The sequence below is a fragment of the Aegilops tauschii genome, chromosome 5 (genome assembly GCF_002575655.3).
Source record: "Aegilops tauschii subsp. strangulata cultivar AL8/78 chromosome 5, Aet v6.0, whole genome shotgun sequence".
NCBI classification, from domain to species: Eukaryota; Viridiplantae; Streptophyta; class Magnoliopsida; order Poales; family Poaceae; genus Aegilops; species Aegilops tauschii.
In genome coordinates this window covers 264,401,306-264,426,518 of record NC_053039.3, presented here as the reverse complement: position 1 = coordinate 264,426,518, position 25,213 = coordinate 264,401,306, and the positions used below count along the sequence as shown (strand labels likewise).

The 25,213-nt window shown below is 48.8% G+C and overlaps 2 protein-coding genes across 2 annotated transcripts; one reads left to right on the top strand and one right to left on the bottom strand.

Moving 5' to 3' along the window:
• Window positions 1–5,594: 5,594 nt before the first annotated feature.
• On the top strand, window positions 5,595–8,023 carry LOC109766316 (pentatricopeptide repeat-containing protein At3g09650, chloroplastic). Its single transcript, XM_020325085.4, has one exon. The coding sequence runs from the start codon at window positions 5,686–5,688 to the stop codon at window positions 7,879–7,881; it is 2,196 nt and encodes a 731-aa protein (XP_020180674.1). The 5' UTR covers window positions 5,595–5,685; the 3' UTR covers window positions 7,882–8,023.
• A 118-nt stretch (window positions 8,024–8,141) lies between these two features.
• Window positions 8,142–20,013, bottom strand: LOC109766307 (uncharacterized). The gene is made up of 11 exons (XM_073500214.1): window positions 19,811–20,013; window positions 19,372–19,551; window positions 19,045–19,301; window positions 18,888–18,954; window positions 18,603–18,746; window positions 13,196–13,299; window positions 12,458–12,628; window positions 9,357–10,960; window positions 9,155–9,266; window positions 8,759–8,839; window positions 8,142–8,481 (listed from the first exon to the last, which is right to left on the bottom strand). Exons 1-11 carry the CDS (start codon window positions 19,848–19,850, stop codon window positions 8,401–8,403), a joined length of 2,841 nt encoding a protein of 946 aa, XP_073356315.1. The 5' UTR covers window positions 19,851–20,013; the 3' UTR covers window positions 8,142–8,400.
• Window positions 20,014–25,213: the final 5,200 nt, after the last annotated feature.

The following is a 25,213-nucleotide window of genomic DNA, read 5'->3' as shown; positions in this document are numbered from 1 at the left end:
GAAAGAATAAAGGGGTGGGTATTCCGGGAGAACGGACCTTGACAAGGTTGACTATCTGGTCAATAACATCGGGGAAGGTGGCGGAAAGTAACTCTCGAATTGAAACTTAAGAAGATATCGAGAGCCAGTAAGAAGGTACCATGAGAAGTTTAAGCGGGTAGACAATCGTTCGATGCCTGAACAAAGTGTGAAAGGGGTCCAGAGCAACGAGAAATAGTATTGCGCCTGATACCAGAATAGATGACTAGGAAGGTGGCCCATGAATTAAATACGAAGCCAAGCGTGGGGAATAACCATTAGAAACAGGGTTGTATAGGAGAGTCAGGTTTCGATCCTGTGGAACTGTGGGTTATGGGCCCACCATGTGGGTTAAAAGTAGGAAGGGCGGAGACGTCTTGCGTGATCATGCAAGCAAGGCATGTCAGAGGGTAGCCTGTCGATTATGTCGGCAACAACGTCGATACCAAGGGCAAGAGACGAAGAGAACCATTTTCCTGCTCGTTGAACAAGGCGGACCAATAGGCAAAGTTCTCGTCCATCGGTGGCTACCGGAATGTCATCAACAGTAGAAATAGGGTCTCACTGACAGAGTTGTACACCAAGGTGTTTACATCCTTCCCAAGGACAAGCAGAGCATGCTATCCGTGGCAGGGTATAATGTAGAAAACCCTTTAGGTAGGGGAGAGAATTTTCATGACATTACCCATACAGCGGTGCTTGGATAATTGAGCAGGAAACATTTAGCATCGGACTTCAAATGTTCCTGTTGAAAATCGGAGTACCATAGACATGCATCGAGATAGCCTTGACATGGTTATCAGGTGAAGATCAGACTTTAGAAACACAAAGGATCCATCGGGAACCGCTTGTAGAATAAGTCTTACAATTTCCTCATGGAAGAAAGGATAGCCTTGCTAAAAAGGAAATGGTAACAATAGGTCCTCCGGCCAGGTGTGCTAGGCACGATATCACCTTACCGGGTCATATAAAGACCATTGTTATTACTCTTGGAAATATGTTCCCACCATCATATCTGATTGAGGTTTAGATCTAATTGGTGTCGGGATACCTCAAACTCGGGATGCCTGAGAAGAAAAGGCGCAACACCAATTGACGAGATGACATTGTAAGATTCTCGGGAAATGAACTATGGAAGCAAGTTCTGAGACAAGGGTTCATCATTAAATCAAGGAGAGGTGAGGAGGTGACTGATTGACTCAGCGACAATCCATTGAGATTTCCAAAAGATGGATTTCCACAACTATGTGAACAAGGAGATAACATTAGCTAGATCGAATGACTTAATGATGTATGCTCGAGGAAAACATACACAGTTAAACATTGGTTGAAATGTGCACCCGAAATATGGGCTAGGTAGCACGATCAATGTTCGAATGATGATTCAATAATCCATAGACGTAGAATGAAACTATAAACCAATAACTTCAAAGCAATAGGGTTGCTAGGAGTTTAGAATTAACACATCATAGACCATTTGTCGGTATTTCAGTTAGAAACAACACGGGGACCAAGAAAGAATGGTGATGGTGAGAAGTATCACTGTACCAAGAATTCTTAAGAGGTGGAGTAATCCTCACGACATTCTTGACATAAAAGATGGTAATACTCCAAGGTAGAACATATGATAAGCTAGATAGCAAGGAAATCAAGATACAACACAAAATATGAACAAGCTTGTGTTGGGGGGAGGCAAGAATGTTGTCGATGATAACACAATTCATCGAGGGGCAAGGATGGTATTTCTCATCCTGAATTTCGACACACAACTTGGAAGAAGTCAAACTGTTGACAATGATCACGACAAATTTGTCGAGTGGTTTTCAAGATGATGTAATTGATCGACGATGACATCAAGTCAAAGGAATGATGAAAGCGAAAGGTTATTGGAACCACGGGTAGGACACAAACTCGAAATCAAGTTTGCTGTTCAAGGAGAAGTGATATGACGAGGAAGATCGACGCAAGATTAGCTCACTGTCAAAATTTGTGCGCTGGGAAGGACCAGGTAGCATAGTTAAAATCGGCACGATAATGACATAGCCGAGCAGGCTAGGGATGACGTGATCGAGTACGAACTCTTACTAAGAGTTGTTTAATCGTGATGCAGACTCGATTCAGTTATCGATGTCCTTGAGTGTTTAATAACTCAGAGCCCGTGAAAAATTGGAATCAATGAGAATGTAATACTTGATGGAGAACTCATAAGAAGTTATGCAGTTCCGTGATAATCTCGAGATACCAGGGGGGTAATACTCGACGACAAACCAAAGTAGAGGTTGGACTGGGGTATTGCTCTGCAGAAGACAAGTGCTTAAACTTGTACGAGAAATGGTATTTAAAGGAGAACATGGTCGGAACCACGATTGCAAAAGGCCAGATCCCAGATATAAGATGAACTTATACCAAAGGAATAATTAATTTAAGAGAAGCTTTAATGATAAGAGCTACATCATGTCCATGGGCATGAACATAAAGTTCAAGGTCGACTCCCACTTCTCCAATGCATAACCTTTCATTCACTCCTCGCCTTCAACGAAGTGGTGTTGAAATTTTATCTGACATAACAACAGTAGAGTATGACCCGTAGTAGTTTCCGGGTTCACACAGATTAGAAAAAGGCATAGGTTCAACCCATCGGGGCTTCTTAGAACATATACCATGAACTTTAGGAGTAAATAACACAAGCCCAAAAGTAGAGCATGGTTGACAAAAGTAGAGGATACAATTTACCAAGGGCATTATGTATCCGAGAAAAGACTCACAAAGTTATTGAATATGGAGGACGTCGTCGGATAAAATCCAATAAAGGATCCGGTGGTCCTCAAGGGATTTGATGTGAGCATCGGTACTCAATCAGAGGAAGATACAATGCAAGGAGATCAAATTATAGAAACAACCGACTAATTCAATCAAATGCAAAGGAATTATGTTTTCCAAATCAAGAGATCAGAAGCAAACGGTCTGATCAAAGATGGATAAGTTGAATAGGCTTAGGTATACAATCGATGGCAATTTGATTCTGCGAGAACCATCTCATGTTTAAAATTACGTCTGAGCCGGAAAGATAATTTAAAAGGATCAACTGACGATTGCGTGCATTCGCACTCATGTTGAATCAATAGGATCAAAATGACGGTGTCTAAGGGTACTAACGAATATTGCCAGACATATGGAAAGCATCCATAATGCAAGCAACATGTATTGCAGAGCAATAAGCTACTGAGGAACTTTGGAGGATCGAATAGTATTTCGAAGACAATTGTGAAACACATGAACAACTGGGGATGAGCGGATACTCGATAAGGGCGAGAAATTATCCGTAGGGGTATTCAGGTGGCAAGGAACTGCAAGGCAGTAGGCACAAAATATTCTCGGAACAATAGAGGGGATTTCAGGGTATCTTGTTATAACAAGATCAACAAGGAATAAAAGTAAGAACGGCAAGTGTATGTATTTATCCATAGGGATATTTCGGTGGTAAGGAATTGCAAAAGCAACGGGCACAAAGTCTCAAAAGAGTATCGGAGAGTAACTTCGAAATCTTCTGGTGCAGCCGGCGATCATCTGGACCGAAGGGGCTCTCCGGGAGAAAGTGTTTTCGAGAACCTAAAGTTAGATTTTGCAAAATTCATTTAACCCGAATAGAAGAGAGATCAGAGTCCTAAAGTATAGACAAGGAGTAAAAGATCCTAATACCACCCAATGGCGACGTGGGCCCGTAAGACACACAGCCATGTTAGTAAAAGTTTTGCAATGTCTAGACTCGACTTCGGCCAAGGAGTTAGAAAGGGGGATTCCTACAGGCAGTCGGCTCTGATACCAACTTGTGATGCTCCCGATTCAATCATACACTAATCATGCACGCAAACGTGTACGATCAAGATCAGGGACTCACGGGAAGATATCACAGTCGTCCGACGACGAGGAGGAGATATTGGCTGCCGTGTTGGTCCATCACCACCTCAACAGCCAGCGGCCGTTATTTCGTGGCTCCATTCCGGGCCACCTTCCGGCGTTGAATCGCAACCGAGAGAGCGGGCATTTCCTTCTTTGGAAGGACTACTTTGATACAACAACCCCGTTGTTCAAACATCAAAAATTCCGCCGCCGTTTCCGTATGAGTAGGCATCTTTTCAACCGTATTAGAGAGAGGGTGGTCGGCTATGATGACTATTTCAAGTGCAAAGAGGATGTCGTCGGCAAGATCGGTTTCTCCTCTTATCAGAAGTGCACTGCCACCATCCGAATGCTTGCATACGGAGTGCCCGGTGATCTCATTGACGGGTATGTCCGTATGAGTGAGTCTACATGCCTAGAGTCCCTGTATAAGTTCTGCAAGGTTGTTATTGCTGTGTTTGGCCCTGAGTACTTGAGAGAGCCGACAGCTAAAGATACAGCCCGTTTGTCGGCGATGAATACCAGAAGGGGCATCCCAGGGATGCTTGGCAACATAGACTGCATGCACTGGGAGTGGAAGAACTGTCTTTCTGCTTGGCAAGGGCAGTATAAGGGACATGTCAGGGCTTGCACTGTCATATTAGAGGCTGTGGCGTCTCAAGATCTCTGGATCTGGCACTCTTTCTTTGGCATGGCTGGATCACACAATGATATCAACGTGCTTCAGCGCTCGCCGGTGTTTGCTAGGCTTGCCGAAGGCAACAGCCCACCGGTGAACTTTACTGTCAACGGACACAACTACGACAAAGGATACTACCTGGGTGACGGTATCTATTCTCAGTGGACCACTATTGTCAAGACAATACCCAACCCTATCGGAGAGAAGAGGAAAAGATTTGCCCAGGAGCAAGAGAGTGCCAGGAAGGATGTCGAGCGTGCCTTTGGTGTTTTGCAATCTCGACGGGGCATCGTTCGGTATCCTGCTAATACCTGGAGCACGCAGAAACTGTGGGAGGTGATGACTGCTTGTGTGATCATGCACAATATGATCGTAGAAGACGAGCGCCCGGAACGTCTGTACGATCAAGGGTTTCAGTTTCAGGGTGAGAATGTTGTGCCTGAGCATGGAGTAGCGGCAACGTTTGAACAGTTCATTCAATTTCATGAAGATACGCGTGATTGGGAAACTCACGTGTAGCTGCAAAATGATTTGGGTGAGCATATATGGGCTCATGTTGGCAACCAATAGATGTATATTCTTTTATTCGTTTGCAAAACTATGTGAAACATTTTTATTTGTATCCGGCTTGTAAAACTATAATATTTTTATTCGGTAAAACTATATTATTTAACAATATGTTTGAATGCAAATCAATGTAAATATTGGGCGGCCAGCCGGCCACGCCAGCACATATGGATTGACGTGTTGGACGCGCTGCCGATCCAAATCTAAAAGAGAACGGACGTAGGGCGGGCGGCCGACCCAAACAAACAAAAAGCGAACGAAATCGCCGTCCGTTTGAATCGGCCCGTTGAAGTTGCTCTAAATGCTTTTAGTGAGTCCTTGGGCTGTGAATGATAGTAGGCAAGTTAGCTAGCATGGTACAGCTTCGGCCACGATTTGGGAGAGGCTCCACCTGCAGAAACAAAAGAAGAAAGGATTTTGCATTCGAGTCTGAGACACTCACAGTTTAACACGTCAGCGTCATCCCCTCCCTCTCCTCTTCTCCTCCCCACCCCTGTGCAGAGCGGAGCGGAGCATCCATCATGCTGCACGGGCACGGCAAGCCCCGCCTCCAGCCCCAGCCCCGCCCTCCGGCTGCCCCCTTCCCCGCGCCACCGCCATTCTCGCCGGCCACCGCCACCTCCTCCACTTCCTGGCGCAACCACCACACCCTCCACTCGGCCATTTCTCCCGCCCCACCACTCTCTACTACCCACGAAGACGATGACGCCCTCCTTGCTCTCCTCCGCGCCGGAGAAACGGACGCCGCCTACCGCCTCTTCGCCGCCTCCCCCTCCCTCCCCGAGTCCCCCACCGCGGCCTCCCGCCTCCTCGCGCAGCTCTCCTACAGGTCCACGTCCTCCCACACCTTCTCCCGCGCCGCGGGCCTGCTGCACCGCCTCCGCGCCCAGGGCGGCCTCAAACTCCTCGACGCCAACTCCCTCTCCCTCGCCGCCTCCGCCGCGGCCCGCTCCGGCAGCGCCCACCTCGCCTACTCCCTCCTCCTCTCCATGCTCCGCCGTGGCCTCCTCCCCGACCGCCGCGCCTACACCGCCGCCATCTCCCGTCTCCGCCCCGCCCACGCGCTCCGCCTCTTCGACGCCGTTCTCCACCACCTCCGCCGCGCTCCGGACTCCAGCTCGGCGTCCTTCGCGCTCCCCGACACGGCCGCGTTCAACGCCGCGCTCAGCGCCTGCGCCGACGCCGGCGACTGCCGCCGCTTCCGCCAGCTGTTCGACGAGATGCGCAGCTGGCCTGGCGCGGCCCCTGACGCCCTCACCTACAACGTCGCCATCAAGATGTGCGCGCGCGCCGGACGCCGGGACCTCGTCGCGCGCGTGCTCGAGCGGATACTCTCCTCCGGCCTCGCCCCCTGCGCCACCACCTTCCACTCCCTCGTCGCCGCCTACGTCGGCTTCGGCGACATCCCCACGGCGGAGAGGATCGTGCAGGCCATGCGGGAAGGCCGCAGCGACGTCTGCCTCCTGCTCAGGCATGTCGCAGTGGAAGGAAACGACGAGAAGGGCATTGCTATCGTCGTCGACGAGCACAGCGACGTGCTCGAGGACATCGTCGGGCCAAAGCCGGAGGAAGGCACCGAGGCGCCGTTGCTGTCGAGGACGTACCCACCCAACTCGAGGGTGTACACCACGCTGATGAAGGGGTACATGAACGCCGGGCGCGTGGACGACGTGGTGGCCATGGCGCGCGCCATGCGGCGGGAGGGGGAGACGATGCCGGCGAGCCGGCCAGACCACGTCACGTACACGACGGTGGTATCGACCCTCGCGGCGGCCGGCGACATGGAGCGCGCGCACGCCGTGCTCGACGAGATGGCGAGAGCGGGGGTCCCGGCGAGCCGGGTGACGTACAACGTGCTCATCAAGGGGTACTGCCAGCAGCTGCAGATGAGCAGGGCGAGGGAGCTCTTGGAGGAGATGACGACGGACGCCGGCATCGAGGCGGACGTGGTGACGTACAACACCCTCATCGACGGGTGCGTCCTGATGGACGACAGCGCCGGCGCGCTGGCCCTGTTCAACGAGATGCGGACGCGCGGGGTCGCGCCGTCGACGGTGAGCTACACGACGCTGATGAAGGCGTTCGCGGCGTCGGGGCAGCCCAAGGTGGCGCACAAGGTGTTCGAGGAGATGGAGAAGGACCCGAGGGTGACGGTGGACAGGCCGGCGTGGAACATGCTGGTGGAAGGGTACTGCCAGCAGGGGATGCTGGAGACGGCGAAGCAGACGGTGGAGAGGATGAAAGAGAGCGGCGTGCAGCCGGACGTGGCGACGTACGGCAGCCTGGCCAAGGGGATCGCCGTCGCCCGGAAGCCGGGGGAGGCGCTGCTGCTGTGGAACGAGGTGAAGGAGCGGTGCGAGGCCGGCAACGGCAAGCCGGCGCTGAAGCCGGACGAGGAGCTCCTGGACGCGCTGGCGGACGTGTGCGTGCGCGGCGCCTTCTTCAAGAAGGCGCTGGAGATCGTGGCGTGCATGGAGGAGAACGGCATCGCGCCCAACAAGACCAAGTACAAGAAGATCTACATCGAGATGCATTCGAGGATGTTCACCAGCAAGCACGCGTCGCAGGCCAGGCAGGACCGCCGGAGGGAGCGCAAGCGCGCGGCGGAGGCATTCAAGTTCTGGCTCGGCCTGCCCAACTCCTACTATGGCAGCGAGTGGCGGATCGGGCCCCTCGTCGGCGCCGACGAGGACAACGACGACAACCAGCTAGAGTAGAGATCCCTCGCTCCTCCCGGAAAAGTTTTGACAATCACAAACTCGCAAAGAGATGCCAGTACATAATGCTGTTGTTTTATCAGTTTTATCATATATCATCAACCATTATTGCATAATGGCAGTAAGGAAATTTTACCCTGTATGAATGAATCTTCCATCTCATGATGTTGCTCGCTCTATTAGATTTCAGACATAAGAAAACTTACCTTGTCAGACATAATGTCCAAACAATTTATAGCTACTAACTGATGGTTCGGACGAAACAGAAGATATTATCTCTTTATTTACCACACAAGCATTGCTTGTGGCGTGTGATGTCAACAGTGTTGATTATACAATTTAAGCCAAATAAGATTGTTGGATTGGACAACAAAAGCGCTTCAACGAGGCTGTTGGATTGGACAAAATAAGATCCAGTGGTAGATCACAGGAGTGGCTACACTCCGAGCTGAGCTCTGCGTGACTTTGTACAGCGTGTCTGCTCCCTGATGTTTACCTCAAGAGAAGGTGAAGTGCAGGTTAAGGCGTGTCAGATGTTCGAACGCTTTTGGAGTACTTAGTACAGTCAAATGGGCCGACATCTTGAGCTTTGCGTTTAACCTACAAAGACACATGCAAAATCTCTTGAACAAAGTCACAAGAAATGCAACGAAAAGTGCATCCACTGATCCTAACCAGTGCATTTGCTTCTCTCCTCAGAAAGAAAAGAAAAGAAAAGAATGGAATTTCTTATAAGAACTATACAAAGCACTGCAAGTTCTGTAAAGATTCATTGCATGTACACTCTCTAAAGCTAAGGAGTATGGAAATATTAAAGCGACACTTGTGCATGTTTAGGGAAGATGAGTTCCATATTTGCAATTACATACAAACTTACCGGTGACCACGGACTGGGTTCTGGGGTAGTTTTGTCCGTAGGAGAATTTTGCACAGCTCCACTCTTCTGTTCCAGAACTTCCTGTTAAAATGTAGTATTTCATTTACCCGTCAGCTAAAAACATTGTGCTGAAAATAGTGAGATATTCAATGAAACTTGTAACTGCCAGTTATATGGAATGCAGATGCTTCATCAGATTCATCATAACTACTATACAGAGACAGGACTACAAAACTGAAGAATTATGTTGGTCGCACAGTGGGTGGGGAGAGATCTGGCACATTATAGCTGTATATAGAACATCACATGTACACAAAATTCAGATAATCACCTGAACTAAATTCATACGGAGTATAATGCTAAGTTTGAAATGCTGTGGTGTTCAAGTAAACTGACCTCCCCACAAGCCTCCATGGCAGCAAGCCATTCTTCCGAAAATGGTACCAGTTGTTTTAGATGATCTTTAAGGATGGTATTTGCGCCTGACTTGTGCGCCGCCTTGTTCTTTCTGCAAAAGATAAGAACAAGACACAATCAATGTGCTATGCAATTGAAGCCAGTTAACTTTATGCATTCGATATACTTGGTGCAGGCATACCCTATAGGTGATGCATCCTCTAGAGCTGACAACTCATTTGTGTCAAGATCCATATCGTCTTCAGCATTTGGTTCTTCCAATAAAGCAGACCGTCTTTCCACTGCCAAAGAATCATGTGCTTCTGTCTTACAGTCAAGTGTGACTTCTTCTAAATCGCTAAGATTAATACAGGGCACAGGTACTGCTGGTTCCATAGGGGAACATTCTGTACTTCTATAATCATGGTCACTCTCACACCCTATTATCAGCTCTTCCTTGCCAACCAGTGGACTATCTGAGTCAAGATCCATATCATCTTCAGTATTGGGTTCGTCCAACAAAGCAGGTTGTCTTTCCACTGCCAATGAATCATGTGTTTCTGTCTTGCAGACTTCTTTCGAATCACTAAGATCAGCACAAGGCATATGTGCTGCTACCTGTATAGGGGAAGATTCTGTACTCCTATAATCATGGTCATGGTCACACTCTATTAACAGCAGAAGTTCATTGCCAATTGGTGGACTATCTGAGTCAAACTCCGCTCCACCATCAGTATTTGGTTCTTCTGCTGAATTAAGTTCCGCTTCATTACACAAAGAACCATGCAAATCTGTTGTGCTGTCAGATGAAGCTGGTTCTGTATCAAGTGGATTACCAAATTGTGGCACCTGATCTGCAGATGTTGTAGACTCTACTGATTTCCTTAGAGTGGAACATTCAGTGTTCTGTTGATTGCGGGAATCAAACTCTCGCAAGAAGTCAGGACCTGGAGTGCAACTGTTGTCTTCTGACAAAGAAACTGCGACCATTTTCTCTCCAGCAAGAGAATTTTTCAAGTCAATTGCTAAACAAGCACTACTGTCTGACTTGCTTTGACAATTGAGATCATTAAGGGTGCACACTTGAGAAGAAATGCAAGAAGATGACAATCTAATCACAGCAATAGGGTCCATTGAGGAGCCAGTGGCTTCGTGAGAACAGGAATCCTCACCATGCTCAGTGGTTGAGGAGCAAATAGCTCTAAGAGAGTGGGAATCCTTATTAGGTCCAGTACTGTTGATAATGCCCGTTTCTTCTACGTGTGATGCAACGCTATATGCATTTAGCACGCCATTTCTGGAAGCGCCATTCTTTTCTGAACTTGATGACGGTGTAGTATCTCCACTTCCAGCAGACGAGCAATCAACCTTCCGTGTTGGTTGATTATTTGCATTTCTTGAATATGCTGAGCATGTTATTGCACCTTTTGACAAGGATTCTTTCCCAGAACACACATTAGCATGCTCTAGAACAAGTAATGAAGAGACCAAAGTGTCGAGAGTGCTCTGATTAGTTACAGGATGCACAAGAGGCTTTGAAGCCGCAGGGCAATTGGTTGGCAGCTGCAGTGTTAGACTGTGTCTGCTTTTTAAATCCTCAGGCTGCTTATATCTAGGAGGCTTTACAAGTGATGAAGTATTCCTAGTAAAGCAGAGCTTTGCATTTGCTTGAGCAGTATCACCATTCAGCACAGAAGCCTGATAGAGTCTGCTTTTTAGGTGCTCAGGCTGCTTATATCTAGGAGGCTTTACAAGTGATGATGTATTTCCTTGAGCAGCATCGTCATGTGACACAAGAGCTTTTCCCTGAAAAGAAAAAAACAGTCAACCAGTGAAGTTTTGACAATGTTCGAGAAATAAAGTTTTAACAAAACACAAAAGAGCCATCTCAAAAAAATAAGAATTTCAGTGACAAAGGCAAGGCAACAGATTTCAGAAGTTCAAGAGCCAGAAAACTTGGAAGCTAAATTAATCAAAGAGAAAGAAAATCCGTACTATCTTACAGACATCTAATTGCTATTTATTTATTTTTAGGGCAAAAGAAATCATTATTCAGAAACCATAACAGGGTGAATACAGTCTGTAGCAACAACAGGAGCAATCTGGTCCGGCGCCTGGGAACTCCACATAGCTCCAGTACCGGACAGACACACAGAAGCGATCTCATGAGCTACAAGGTTTTGATCTCTTCTGATCAGGACAAAACTACAATCAGTAAGCGATAAAGGTCCACGCCAAATATCACTATAAATAGCACCCAGCCTTGACATGTCCTGACCTCCATTCTTCAGAGCTGAGACAACCCGGCTGCAATCACTTTAAACGGTGATGGGCATAACAGCGTGATTCACGCCAAGGCGAGCTCCCTCCAGGCACGCCAGAGGTTCAGCTTCCTCGGCAGCATGTTATACCTCAACGGCGTACCCGGCTGCTGCACTCACATTCCCAAGTGGTCACAAAGAATAGCATCCACACTGGCTTCTCCCACTGGCAACAAACAAGCCGTCCACATTGATCCTCACCCAGCCTTCAGTTGGTGGGACCCAACGGGGGGCAAGGAACCATAACAGAATTCAGCTGCCTGCTCTTACCAACAGCATGCACAACTATTACCTTTCACATTCTCACAGTTGGACCAAACGGCACCATTAGAATCAGTACTGAGTATCTCTGCATGGTTAAGTTATGCCTATGGAAATTATAAGTGAGAACTGAACGTTGCCCAGTAGGTGGGCGGTGCGTGAGCGCCACCAACCCACCCACCAGGGATCAACTTCCATTGGACAAAACTTGTTTCACAGATTGCCTGCTTCCGTCATTCTTCTACAAACAATGCCACCAGGTGCTAGTGCCTGATTGGTTGAGTTTTGTTTTATCGAATAATTATAAGTAGCATTTGTAGCATGATCGTCTCTTGTTTCAAGCAACTGTCAACTGTCATATCAGCCCATGTGCTACATATGCAATTATGTACAACTCCATAGAATAACTAAGGACCAAACCATCCAAATGTATACTCTCAAAGGAGATACCTTCCACAAAAATTGGCATATCAGCACTATTATCTTTCATACATTTGCAGGGAACTAATTTGCAAAGCTTGGTGATATGCAGACAAGAACGGTGCATAGAATCACATGTCTATTTATTACTCAACGTAGATGTAGAACAATCGCACTATTTGAAAGAGCAATAAACAACACCAGTGAACTAGACCACGGAGAAAAAAGACGCACATTCTGAAACAGGTGTAGATGTAAAACCATCACATGTGACTAGGTATGAAAGAGTGTAACAGACTACCTGAGAGAAAAAACCAATTGAGGGTGAAGGCATGCGAAGTGCTGATGGCTTAGCAAAAGTTGATGCAGGGACACCAACAAAACTGGAGGGATTATTTTGTGAATGTGTTGAAAAACTTGAACAGTTTCTAGAACTACTCCCTTCTTCATGGGTAGCTGTAACAAGAGGCTCCTGCAAAAGAAATAGGTATGCTTCATTACTGCAAACAAGAATGCGGATAAATTTTCCAAATGTTGATACAAACTTTTTTTATGTAACACTTGAAATTCTAAAAAGTCAGGTCAGTACTAAGTTTTGTCTCCTTAGATAAGATTAATATTTGAAATGCTAGTCTAGATGCTATTTTTCTCTTGCAAGGATGCTGGATGCCGGATGATATATTCAACTGGATTTTTCCTCAAATGAGTAAACTAATCTAATCATATACTTAAAAGATGTTATGCTTAGTTACACAATATCTGAGATGGTCAAAAACTTCATAAATCAAGATGTATAAATCTAAAGCCATGGGTTCTAAAATCAGGAAGTACAATATATATGTACAATGAACTGCTTACAATTCGAAAATTTAGACTGTAAGCATCCACTCTTTTCAAATACTTGCAGTAGCATACATTTTAGACTTTGTTTTATCTAATGGAGTGACGAAAACTCAGGGATAAAACTGACATTGCTTGAAATATCAGTCGTGCATAGAAACTTGACCACATTAAGAAGGAAATTAGTGCAAGCACTCACCATATCCTTCTCTGTGGTAGATCCAGAGGATTTAGTCAAAGGTGTAGGCTTAATCTTCGACTTAAGCTGGAGTGCCTCCACTCTACTTGAGTGCTCGACCTTAACTGAAAATTAGCAGTATGATGAGTTAGCCAATTCGTAATAACATACAAGAATGCAATAAAGCAAGTTGAATAGAGACTGGGAGGTTAAGTGAAAATAATCCCTGAGTTCACAAAAACTCAGCTTCATTCAAAAACCATATGTTGGATAAACAGCAACTTGTATACACTGAGGGCCAAAGGCCATTACATATACATGTGTGGCAAAGTGCAGAGAGCCCCTTATACAATGGGGATATACCGAAAAGGGACTATACACATCTAACACCCCCCTCAAACTCATGGTGGATCAACAACACTGAGTTTGGAGAGGAAGAAGCCATGCTGCGCTCGAGTCTGTGCCTTCGTGAAGAAGTCCGCCAACTATAACTCAGAGGGCACATAGTGAAGAGCGAGAGTCTGATCTTGCACAGCAGCACGTACAAAGTGGGCATCCACACCGATGTGCTTGGTGAGCTCATGCTTCACCGGGTCACGTGCAATACTGATAGCACCAGTACTGTCTGACAGTAAGGGAGTCGAAGTAGTAGTAGACACACCAAAGTCCTCAAGTAACCACCGTAACCAGATCACCTCAGCCGTCAACATAGCCATGGCTCGCAACTCAGCCTCTGTACTCGAGCGAGAAACTGCAGTCTGTTTCTTTGTCTTCCAGGAAATAAGAGAGCCACCAAGAAAGACACAATAAGCAGACAGCGAGCGGCGATCAGAGGGATCACTAGCCCAGGTAGCATCAGAGTAGGCCTGGAGCTCAAGAGAGCTGGAGCGGGGAAAGAAAAGGCGCTGAGAGATCATGCCACGAAGGTATCGTAGAACACGGAGGAGATGACTATAGTGGACAGAGGTGGGGGCTGAAACAAACTGACTCAGGATGTGGACAGGATACGAGATGTCAGGACGCGTAACAGCAAGATAGACAAGACTGCCAACAAGGTGACGATAGCGAGTGGGATTAGGAAGAGGGTCACCATCAGAGGCACGAAGCTGAACGTTGAGCTCCATAGGAGTCACAACTGTGCGCTCATCACCAAGAGCAGCGTGAGCAAGAAGATCCTGAATATATTTTTCTTGGGAGATGTAGAAGCCATCAGAGGTCGAGGAGATCTCAATCCCAAGAAAATAGCGAAGTGGACCAAGATCAGTCATGAGAAACTGGTCGGGAAGGCGAGCCTTAACGAAGGCAATGTAATCAGAGTCGTCACCAGTGATGATCATGTCATCAACATAGAGAAGGAGAAGAGTCCGACCACGAGGAGACGTGTGAACAAACAACGCGGGATCATGATCACTGGGCAAGAAACCAGCGGCAGTCACCACAGAGGCGAAGCGCTCAAACCAGGCGCGAGGGGCCTGTTTGAGACCATAGAGGGAGCGGCGAAGTCTACAGACCATACCATCAGGAGCATAGTACCCCAGTGGTGGCTGCATATAAACCTCCCCACGCAACTCGCCACTGAGAAAAGCGTTCTGAACATCAAGTTGAGAGATAGACCACTGACGAACAGAAGCCACAGCAAGAAGAGTGCGGACAGTGGTCATGTGGGCCACAGGAGCGAATGTCTCATCATAATCGCGCCCCTGCTCCTGCTGAAAACCACGGGCCATAAGACAAGCTTTGTAGCGCTCAAGAGAACCATCGGAGCGAGTCTTAATCTTGTAGACCCACTTGCAGGTGATGGGACGGACACCGGAATGAAGGGGAACCAGATCCCATGTGCTAGAGCGCTCAAGAGCAGCAAGCTCTTCGGCCATCGCAAGCTGCCATTCAGGCTGAGTCATGGCAGTCCGATAGGAAGTGGGCTCAGCAATAACAGAGAGACCGTACCGATCAGGGGAGTAGCGATCAGGCGGGGGGCGAGGCCGAGCACGGAGGTTGTGAACCGGGAGAGGCGTGGGAGGAGGTGCACCAGAGGTGGGAGGATCGTCAGAGGAGACATCCTCAGTACGAGATCGATGAGTATAGTGGAGAGGAAACGGTGAGAGAGGGCGACGGACTGGAGATGATAGTGGAGAGGTGGAGGAGGAGGATGGAGAAGACGGGGTCGGTGGTGAATGAGAAGAAATGAGAGGTGCCGGAGGAAGAGGTGACACATGAGGCACATAGCAGGGTGTATCGGGAAGGAGAAGGAAAGAAAGGTCGTCCACAGAGAAACTCGAGGAAGAAGAACGTGGGTAGTAGGAACGAGACTCGTCAAAAGTCACATCACGCGAGATGCGCAAGCGACGACCCACAGGATCCCAACATCGATAGCCCTTGTGCTCATCACTGTAGCCAAGGAAAACACACTCAACCGACTGAGCAGTCAGTTTGGTGCGTTCTCGGGGGGCAAGAAGAACATAGCACACGCATCCAAACATACGAAGAGCTGAGTAGTCAGGAGAGCGACCAGTGAGACACTCCATAGGAATACCACCCTGCAGAGCAGTCGATGGCTGAATGTTGATGAGGTAGGTGGATGCTGAAACAGCCTCAGCCCAAAAATGGGGTGGAAGGGAAGCAGCAATCATCAGCGCACGAGCCGTCTCAAGCAAATGACGATGCTTTCGTTCGGCAACGCCATTCTGAGCATGAGCACCAGAACACGAGAACTGGGCAAGAGTACCCTGTTCCGCGAGAAAACCACGCAACAGCTGAGAGATATACTCTCCAGCAGAGTCAGCACGAAAAGTACGAATGGGCGTGGCAAACTGGGTGTGAACCATGGCAGCAAAACGTTTGTATATAGGGAGAACATCGCTACGAGATTTCATGAAGTAGAGCCAAGTGTAGCGAGAGAAATCATCAATAAACAAAACATAGTAGCGATGACCACCTTTCGAATCAAAGGGAGCAGGACCCCAGACATCAGAATGAACTAAGTCAAAAGGACGCTGAGATACAGACTCACTAGTAGGATAAGGTAACTGAGTCTGTTTGCCAAGTCTGCAACCATTACAATGTAAGGAGACATCTCCAGATACAGACCCTAAGAGGCCCTGACGAACTAAAGAAGACAAGCGAGAGCCACAGATGTGACCAAGGCGATGATGCCACTGCTGGAAGGACGCAGACGAAGAGGCAGCAAGAGCATGAGAGCTGGCAGAAGTGGTGGCAGCGGAAGGAACACAAAGCCAGTCAACCTCTCAAAGGCCCTCTGACTCACGGCGCCGGGGGCCAGCACCAACCAAAGCCTTGGTGCGACGATCCTGAATGGAACAAGAGTCGGTATCAAGAATGACACGACAACCAGAATCAGCGAGTTGGGCAGCGGAAAAAAGATTCATGGTAAGGCGAGGAACATGTGAAACACTCAAAACAGAAAAAGATGGAGTGGAAAGAATACCACGACTAGCAACAGGAAGAGATGTGCCGTCGGCAGTAAGAACATTAACAGGCGAATCAAGAGGTCGTAGAGAAGACAACGCGGAAGAATCAGAAGACATATGAAAGGAGGCTCCAGAATCCAGAACCCATGAAGATGTACCTGACTGTGTAGATGCCGGTGGTGGTGAGGAAGGGGATGCAGTCACAGCAGCAGCGGAAGCAGCCGACGAGGAGCCTGAGGAAGCAAGGAGACGCTTGAGGCGAACAATATCCTGGTCAGTGAGTGACGGGGTCGAGGAAGACACAGGAGTCCCACTGGAGGAGGAGGAGCGCCTCTGGTCTCGCTTTTTCTGGCGACAATCAGACTCTGGGTGACCTGACCGGGAGCAATAACCACAGACGGTGTCACGGCGCGACGTGCCCTTCTCAGCATAAGGAGGACGGCTCACCCCCCTGGAGGAGTAGGCAGGAGCGGCGGAGCAGTGAGGCGAGCAGACGACACAGGAGCCCGGGCGGCCAATACTGACGGAACCAGAAGCAACCCAGCAGAGCGAAGGCGGGTCTCCTCAGCACGAAGCTCAGCAAGTATCTCGGAGATAGGAACACGACCACGAGCAAGCAGGTGAGCACGTCGAGGCTCAAACTCAGACCGGAGACGAGATAAGAACTCATGGACCCTCTGAAACTCGAGATCTGAACGAGTAGTCTGACAGCAACGACAGGTTCCACAAACAACTGTCCGAAGAGAGTCAAGCTGGCGCCAAATGGCAGAGCACTGTGAATAGAACTCATCAACAGAAGAATCACCTTGCTGGAGTGCATGCTCCTGGCGCACCACAGATAGGTAGAGAGCATCACCAGAGGGCTGATAGCGCTGACAGAGGTAAGACCACATCGCTGCAACGGTGCCAAGTCCCATGAACTCTGAGGCAAACTGAGGGAGGACACTCACAGTGAGAACAGCAACAGCTCGAGCATCATCATTGCACCACTGAGTGTAAGCAGACAGATCATCCCGGTACACAGAGAGAGCATCGGAATAAGCGGATACCTGCTGATCATAAGCATCAACCGCAGCATCATCCAGAGCCTTGGCAGCATCCCGGTCAGCCTGAGAAGCATCAGCAGCAAGGACCGGCGGCACTGGTGGGATTGGGGCCACTGGCGCAACCGGGCATGGTGGACAGGAGACCTCGCCAGAGAGAACACCCCACAGAAGGAGTCCACGCATATGGATGCGCATGAAACCCACAAACTCAGAATAGTTGGTGCCATCAAAGATCACCGAGCACCGAGGAACCGCGACATAGCCCGAAGATGACATACTGAGATATCCCTCTTTTTTTTGAAGTCAACGAAGGCAGAAGACCCGATCTGGCTCACGCACTCGCGCATACACCCGAGGCGAGGGCCAGTGGCTAGCTAGCAGGGGCCCGCTCTGTCGGCCGAATGAGAGCGGGCGGCGCAGGAGGGGGCAGCCGAGCGAAGCAGCAGCCTCACCAGCAGCGCACGCTCGGGGGCCGAGCGGAGCAGCAGCTCAGCAGCAGGCCAGGCGGAGCAGCAGCTGAGCGAAGCAGCAGCCCACGCGCGGGGCTGGGCGGAGCAGCAGCCCAGCAGCAGCACACGCGCGGGACATGGCGGCGGCCAGGCGGAGTAGACGACGGGGCCAGGCAGCGGAGCGGACCGGGGCGGCCGGAGTCGCAGCGAGGAGGACCGGGGCGGCCGGATCCGCGGCGAGGACAGCTGGGGCGGCCGGATCCGCGGCGAGAAGAGCCGGATCTGGCAGTGGGTGGATCGGGGGAGGAGCTAGCACGGAGTTGCAGCGTGCGGGAGAGAGGGGAACCTAACATCTGATACCATGTTGGACAAACAGCAACTTGTATTCACTGAGGGCCAAAGGCCATTACATATACATGTGTGGCAAAGTGCAGAGAGCCCCTTATATAATGGGGATATACCGAAAAGGGACTATACACATCTAACACCATATACACAGCAATACCTGGAGGTAGCTTTCTGTTTGATTTGGAAATATTTGCCGTGGATGAGGTACTTCTAGGGACCATAGGAACAGAAGGTTGAGATGACTTTTTTGGTGTTCGTGTCATTTGAGCTGTAGCATTCGAGTTGGGCACCTTCTTCTGTGTATAACTAAGTTAAGACTAACAATATGTATAGTTATCAAGGCTTAAACTATGTGCTGCAGTATTGGTGATAAGTTAAACCTACTGCTGGTAACAGAAAACTGAGGCTTGTCCAATTATCTTAAAACTTGACAAAGGATATGCATATCCTGCTGGTGACCGTGGTATTGAATTTTGAATGCTTCGTGCTGATTTCTTATCCTGATTTCCCTGCAATTTGTCAGAAAGAGCAATGTTATTGCATGATTATTAGTGTCCAACACTATCAGAAGTGAACTGCGTGCTTAGTGGTGAACTGACCGGAAGTACTCTCTGTTCATGACACTCAGAAGTTTTTGCAGGAGAAAACAATTTCCTTCCCTTGTTCTCGGCGCTTCGATACTTCACAAGCAATCTTCCATGAGAATTCTCTGCAACTTCCTTCAGTACGGATGAACTGCCAGATCTCCCAAACCTACACAATGGGGATGCGATACCACCAACCCCTGAGCCAGGGCTCCTGTTTGCCTTCATTTGTGAGCCACTGAGCACAGAGAGCTCCATGTTATCTAAAACACCTGCGAAATTTACGAAACCCGTTAGCTCCAGCCCAGTCTGGCATGAAGATCTGCAAAAGAACTACCACACCTTCTTCGGTGAAGAAAGCAGGGTTCCATGCTATGCTCTTCCTGAGGTTGAACCCCCCAGGCTTCTTTTTCCTCTTCGTAGAGACAGTCCCCTCCCTGTGCAGCATCGGGCAATCGGAGACAATGCCGCGGTCTTGATAGACATTCTCTTTGTCACAAGTTTCAGGGAGCGGAGGAGAATCTGTGCCAAATCAGAAATCTAGAATTACTACTAATGAATTCATCGCTGAATGGCGTGAAGCCGTACAGATGAACGCACAATAACAGCAGCTTGGACCAAGTAAAATCTAGAGGGAAATTTGGTTGCGCTAAAAACGGTGGAGAAGCACGCGGACGCATAACCTAGGTCCTAGGTCCCCCACCCACCAAGATTCCCATTGGATAACTGGATCAAATCGCGCGCGCGCGCAGAGGGAGCGAGAGAGAGGTAGGGGGCTCACCGGATCCGGCGGCGGCGGGGATGTGCGTCGGAGAGTCCATGCGTATATCTCCCCGGAAATGCGGCCGTCGCCGGAGTCGTCGTCGGAGGCGGCGGCGTCGGGAACGGGGATGTGAGATGGCGATGGGGAATTGAATTTGTCTGGAAGTTTCCTGTTTCGTTCGAATCGGCAGCCCAGCGGGAACTCTGAAATTTGGAGGGGGCGGTCCGTCTGGCCTTGGCGAAATGCACCATTTAGCAGTTCAAAAAAAAAGACCTAAAAAAAGCAGTTCAAAAAAAAAAAATACACCATTTAGCAGTTCAAAAAAACTACACTTTAGTACATGAACCTGCAAAACCATAAAGGAGGCCATGAAATTGCAAATGCATCCGAGCGGAATAAAAATCTGATACGTTGGTGCTGACGTGGACAAAGTAGTGCGTTTACATAGGCTTTTGCGATAAGGACCTCACATTGATTTAGTCTTCAATTGATCACCTCCGACACTTCGGTTTTCCTCTCCTCTCTCATCATGGCGGTGACGGCAACAACGCCGGTGACTTGTGGTGATCTTGGCGAGTTGACGACTCCATCAAGCGGTTGATGCTCACCATTGTCAATGGGAATAGTCGGTACCGTTAGAGCAACTCTAGCAGACCCCGCATTCGCCCCCGACCCGCAAAATAACCGCCAAAATGCGGGTAGGGGCTGAAAAACCTGCCCGACCAGACCCCGCATCCTACCCCGGCCCGCAAAAAATTTTGAGGGGCGTGGAAAAATCCCGAACCCAACCCGGGAAAACGCGGGTTTCCCCCTCGCGGCTGCGGTGCCCTGCATCAGAGAAAAGCAGTTGGCGGGAGGAACATTTCAGCCCCGCGCGCCTTTCCCCCTCCTTCCGCCGCCGCCCGCCCTTGCTTTCGCCCGCCCGCCGCCGGTGATTCCGGCCATATCTGCGGGCGGAATCGCGCCGCGGGGCCGCCCCACACCCTCCCGCGCCGAGCCGCTGCACCGACCCCCCGGATCCGGCGAGAAGAGCCGCCCCTCGTCGTCGTCGCCGCCGGGGTTCGACCACCGTCGAGCGCGCCTCCTCGTCGCCGCCCGGGATCACCCGCCACCGATTAGTCCTTTTTTGTGATTTTTGCGAGCTGTGTAGTTGATTGACACGCCGGTATGCGTGTAGATGGAGTTGAGCCCGTGCGAGAAGTTCTTGCTCTCCGATTCGTCCGATTCGGACGACTCGGATGTTGAGCCCATGCTTGTGACCTTTCGGCAGCAGACATTAGTCATGGCGCTTGCTGTGAAGGAGCATGAAGACGAGCACCGGAAGAGGAGGCGAGGATCGACTGTCGGGCGTCTGTGCATTCTTCGGAATCGCCATCTTGGGAACGAGATGTTGATGCAAGACTATTTTGCGGAGAATCCTACATATCCTCCTCACCTCTTCAGGAGAAGGTACCGAATGCGTCGATCCCTGTTTGTGAAACTTGTCCAAGCTTGCGAGGCAAATTGCCGGTATTTTACTCAAAGAAGGAATGCCGCGGGCTTAAAGGGATTTAGTGCATATCAAAAAATCTCCGCAGTTATGCGGGTGATTGCATATGGCGTTCCGGCTGACTATGTCGATGAGTACCTTCGCATTGGTGAAGATAGTACAATTGAGTCTGTGCGTAGATTTGCCAAAGTGATCGTCCGTGTCTTTGGTCCTGAGTATCTTCGGGCACCCAATGAAGATGACACAAAGAAATTGATGGCATCTAATGAGAGGATAGGTTGGCCTGCCATGCTAGGTAGCATTGATTGTATGCATTGGAATTGGAAAACTTCCCCCAAGGCTTGGCAAGGAATGTATTGTGGCAAGTCTCGTGATGCAACAATTGTGCTAGAGGCCGTAGCATCCGAGGATTTATGGATTTGGCATTGCTTTTTTGGTATGCCGGGCACTCTCAATGATATCAATGTGTTGCAACGGTCTCATTTGTTTGCTAGGCTTGCTAGTGGTGATGCTCCTGCTTGCAACTACACTATCAATGGGCATGAATACACAAAGGGGTACTATCTTGCAGATGGTATATACCCTCCTTGGTGCACATTTGTCAAGAGTATCAAAGAACCCAAAACTAAAAAATAATATGAATTTGCAAGGGTGCAAGAGGCAGCCCGAAAAGACATTGAAAGAGCATTCGGTGTTTTGCAATCTAGGTTTGCCATTGTCCGTGGTCCTGCTCGTTTTTGGGATAAGAAAACCTTGAAGAACATCATGACATGTTGTGTTATCCTGCACAATATGATTCTTGAAGATGAGAGAGGAATGAACTTAGAATTCTTTTACGACAATGTGGGTAGCCGTGTCAAACCAGCTAGAGACCCAAACCGCATTAGAGCTTTTCTTCAGACATACAAGGAGATTGAAAATGCAGACACACACTTTCAACTTCAGGAGGATCTCATTGAGCACCATTTTGGCAAAGGGCTAGACATTGACTAATTTTTGTATTCATTTGTATTTGTATTCATGACAACTTTTGTATTGCATTATTTAAGTTTGCTATGGTGATTTGAATAATTATTTGTAATGCGGATGATTATTGTATTATGTTTGATTTGAATAATTCAGTTTGTTTATGATTGTTGGATTATGTTGGATTTGATATTTGCGGGCCCCTGAGATGCGGGATGCAGCGGCACAAAGAGCAGACCCCGCAAAGCCGACCCGTAAAAAGGTATATTCCGCGAATATACTTTTTTATGGATCCGTTTGGGGGGTCTGCATCTGTGCCAGCCCGCAAAAGCGGTTTTGCACGAACTGCAAACGCGTTTTGCGGGCCGGCGGGATGCGGGGTCTGCTAGAGTTGCTCTTAGTAAATCTACTCATGTTGTGTTTTAGATGCACTCGAGGTGGGGGTTTGGCCAAGGTCACTTCTAGTAAAAGTTTGATCAGCAATTTTGGTCGTCGGTGATTTAGGAATTAGAGTCGGTCATTTTTTTATGAGACGCTTTGTATGTCATTTGTGCAGAGGTTAGGGATTTAGGGCTAGGTTATGTGAAAGTCGCTATATAAAGATTGCAGTTGAAGAAATTTAATAATGTGGTTTGATTCATATGGCTTGCACTAAACCTAGTAATTTAGGTGATGTTTAGGATTGTAGTAATGTTCGGCCTTATTCCCTATATCATGTTTGATTATTTCGCAAAGGATCTGACTAAACTATGTTCGAAATTTTGGTGATTCGTCACACTTACGTGTACTTTGGATTTTTCTTTGGAGTTATTTAGGTGATAAGGTCAATTGGTTTGATGACTGTGACACCAATGGACGGAGTTTGCTTCGGCTTAAGGAGGCCATTGAGAATTTGGGATATAGTTGTAATGACACAAGTACATTTTTTTGACAAATGGTGAATTTTATTGACTCAAAATGAAGCATCAAGTGGATACAAACACCATAAGCATACACACCAGACCTTTGCATAGTTAAGATGCACACACAAATAAACACACGAGAAATATCAAAGTCATACAAGACCAAAGCTATGCCTAAGCAGAAAAAAATCAAAGCGATCAAAATATGATCAACAAAACTACATCAATGACCATATCTGCACCAACCAACTCTTGACACTACAAGGACAACGAGGTTCTTCAACAACAACACCTCCAGGAAGGGAACGGAGCGTCGCCGTCGCCAGATCCAACCACCAAAGGTCATATTCTAGGTTTTCACCCTGAAGATCACGTCTGAGCATATTTGTGCAATGCCTTCAACAAGGTAACGATGAAAAAAACATCATCATTGCCAGGTATAACCAACTCGGCCATACCCAGGGTTTTCACCTCGAAGCTCGATACTGGGTACTTGAGAAGCACCACCAAATCGAAGTCAATCATGTGTTGTCACACCCCTTTTCCACGATCAAAGTAGTTGCATGTGTTGGGCCAGAAATCCCATTACTGCTGCACACCCATATGCTCTGCATCAAGCCGCTGTCATAGATTGCATCCTGCTGCCTAAAGAAAAACTGGGTAGAGTGAGAACAGCCAAAACCCACAAAGGAGCCTTCCGGCTGCATCCCGCAATGTCACCAGCACAAGCCGACGTAGCAGCCACCAGATCTGGAGGAAGTAAACCTCACGAAGACTTTTCGGTGGCCACCGCAGACCGCAGTGAGTGCACCACCACAGGCGGAGTGCCCACCACGCGGACCAGCACCAAGGGTGGAGCACACATGTTGACTACCACATCGTCGGAGAGAGCCCTGCTCCATGGTCATGGAAGCGATTGAAGCCATGCTCGCCGATATGAGTTGTCGCATAATGCGGAGAGTTGAACATTATCAGCATCATCAACATCTCGCGTGTGCGTACTCCACAAACCCATCCAAGAACCAAGCAGCCACCAACAGACCAGACCCTGATGCGCTCCAAGCATCCAAACCACACCGAGCCTTTGGCAACCATCGCTGTCGCTGTGAAGTCAATGTCCATTGTCAAGCCGATTGGGCCAGCAGTGCTGCGTAGTGAGCGCAGATGGCGGACATGCTCTGCGATGTGCGTCGCCCAACGATGTAGAGGAGGCACCCTCATCACCAGAGGCTCAAGATAGAGGCACCGTAGATGTCAAGAGGTGGAGGGTTAGCCGTCCGCTATGATCAAAAGTTCAAAACACACGCACGAACATGGAGGCGATGCAATCCACCTCAGATCCGTCTTCCGCTGCAATTAGATCACACAAGCAAATGGGAGGCCATGCAGTCCATCTCACCAGGCATGGGAAGTGTGGCTAACCACCATGAACGCCGCTTGAATCGACCAGCCGCCAATGGGGAGCGCCTCGAGCAGTTAGCCGTCGTTGTTGGGCTGGAAGGGAAGATCCAGAAAAGAAAAACAACGTCCTCCCACCACCGTCGGCCACACGGGCTTTGCCCGATGGCGTTGTCCGACGGTGGCGAGGGAAGAAGCACAGAGGAGGCGCCGGTGGAGGATATTGAGGCGCCGGCCGTGCCATCCGTCTGGACTGCAGGGGCATTACCCCAAATGCGAAGAAACGCCTAATGAAGGGAGCAAACAACTAATGCCTAATTCCACAAAAACATATGGGTGGCATCCTAAAGTGGCATTATTGATCACTTTTATGCAACTAAGGGTTGATAAAGACATAGTCTAGATGAATGAGATGGCAGATCTCCATAAGAACTTTATAGTTATAAACGTTGAGCATGTTAACCTATTTGAGACACAAAAATGGGATGGCATCCTTATAGTTGGCTCTCCTCCCTTGCCTGTTGTCATGAGTCCAAGAAAGAAATACAAAACATTGAAGAACCAAATTGTCGACGAAAGTGAAATTATCCAAGATCTAGACCTATCAACCCCACAACATTGGACCCCTTTGGACCGAGGTACAGGCCAACACGTCTACAAATGAAG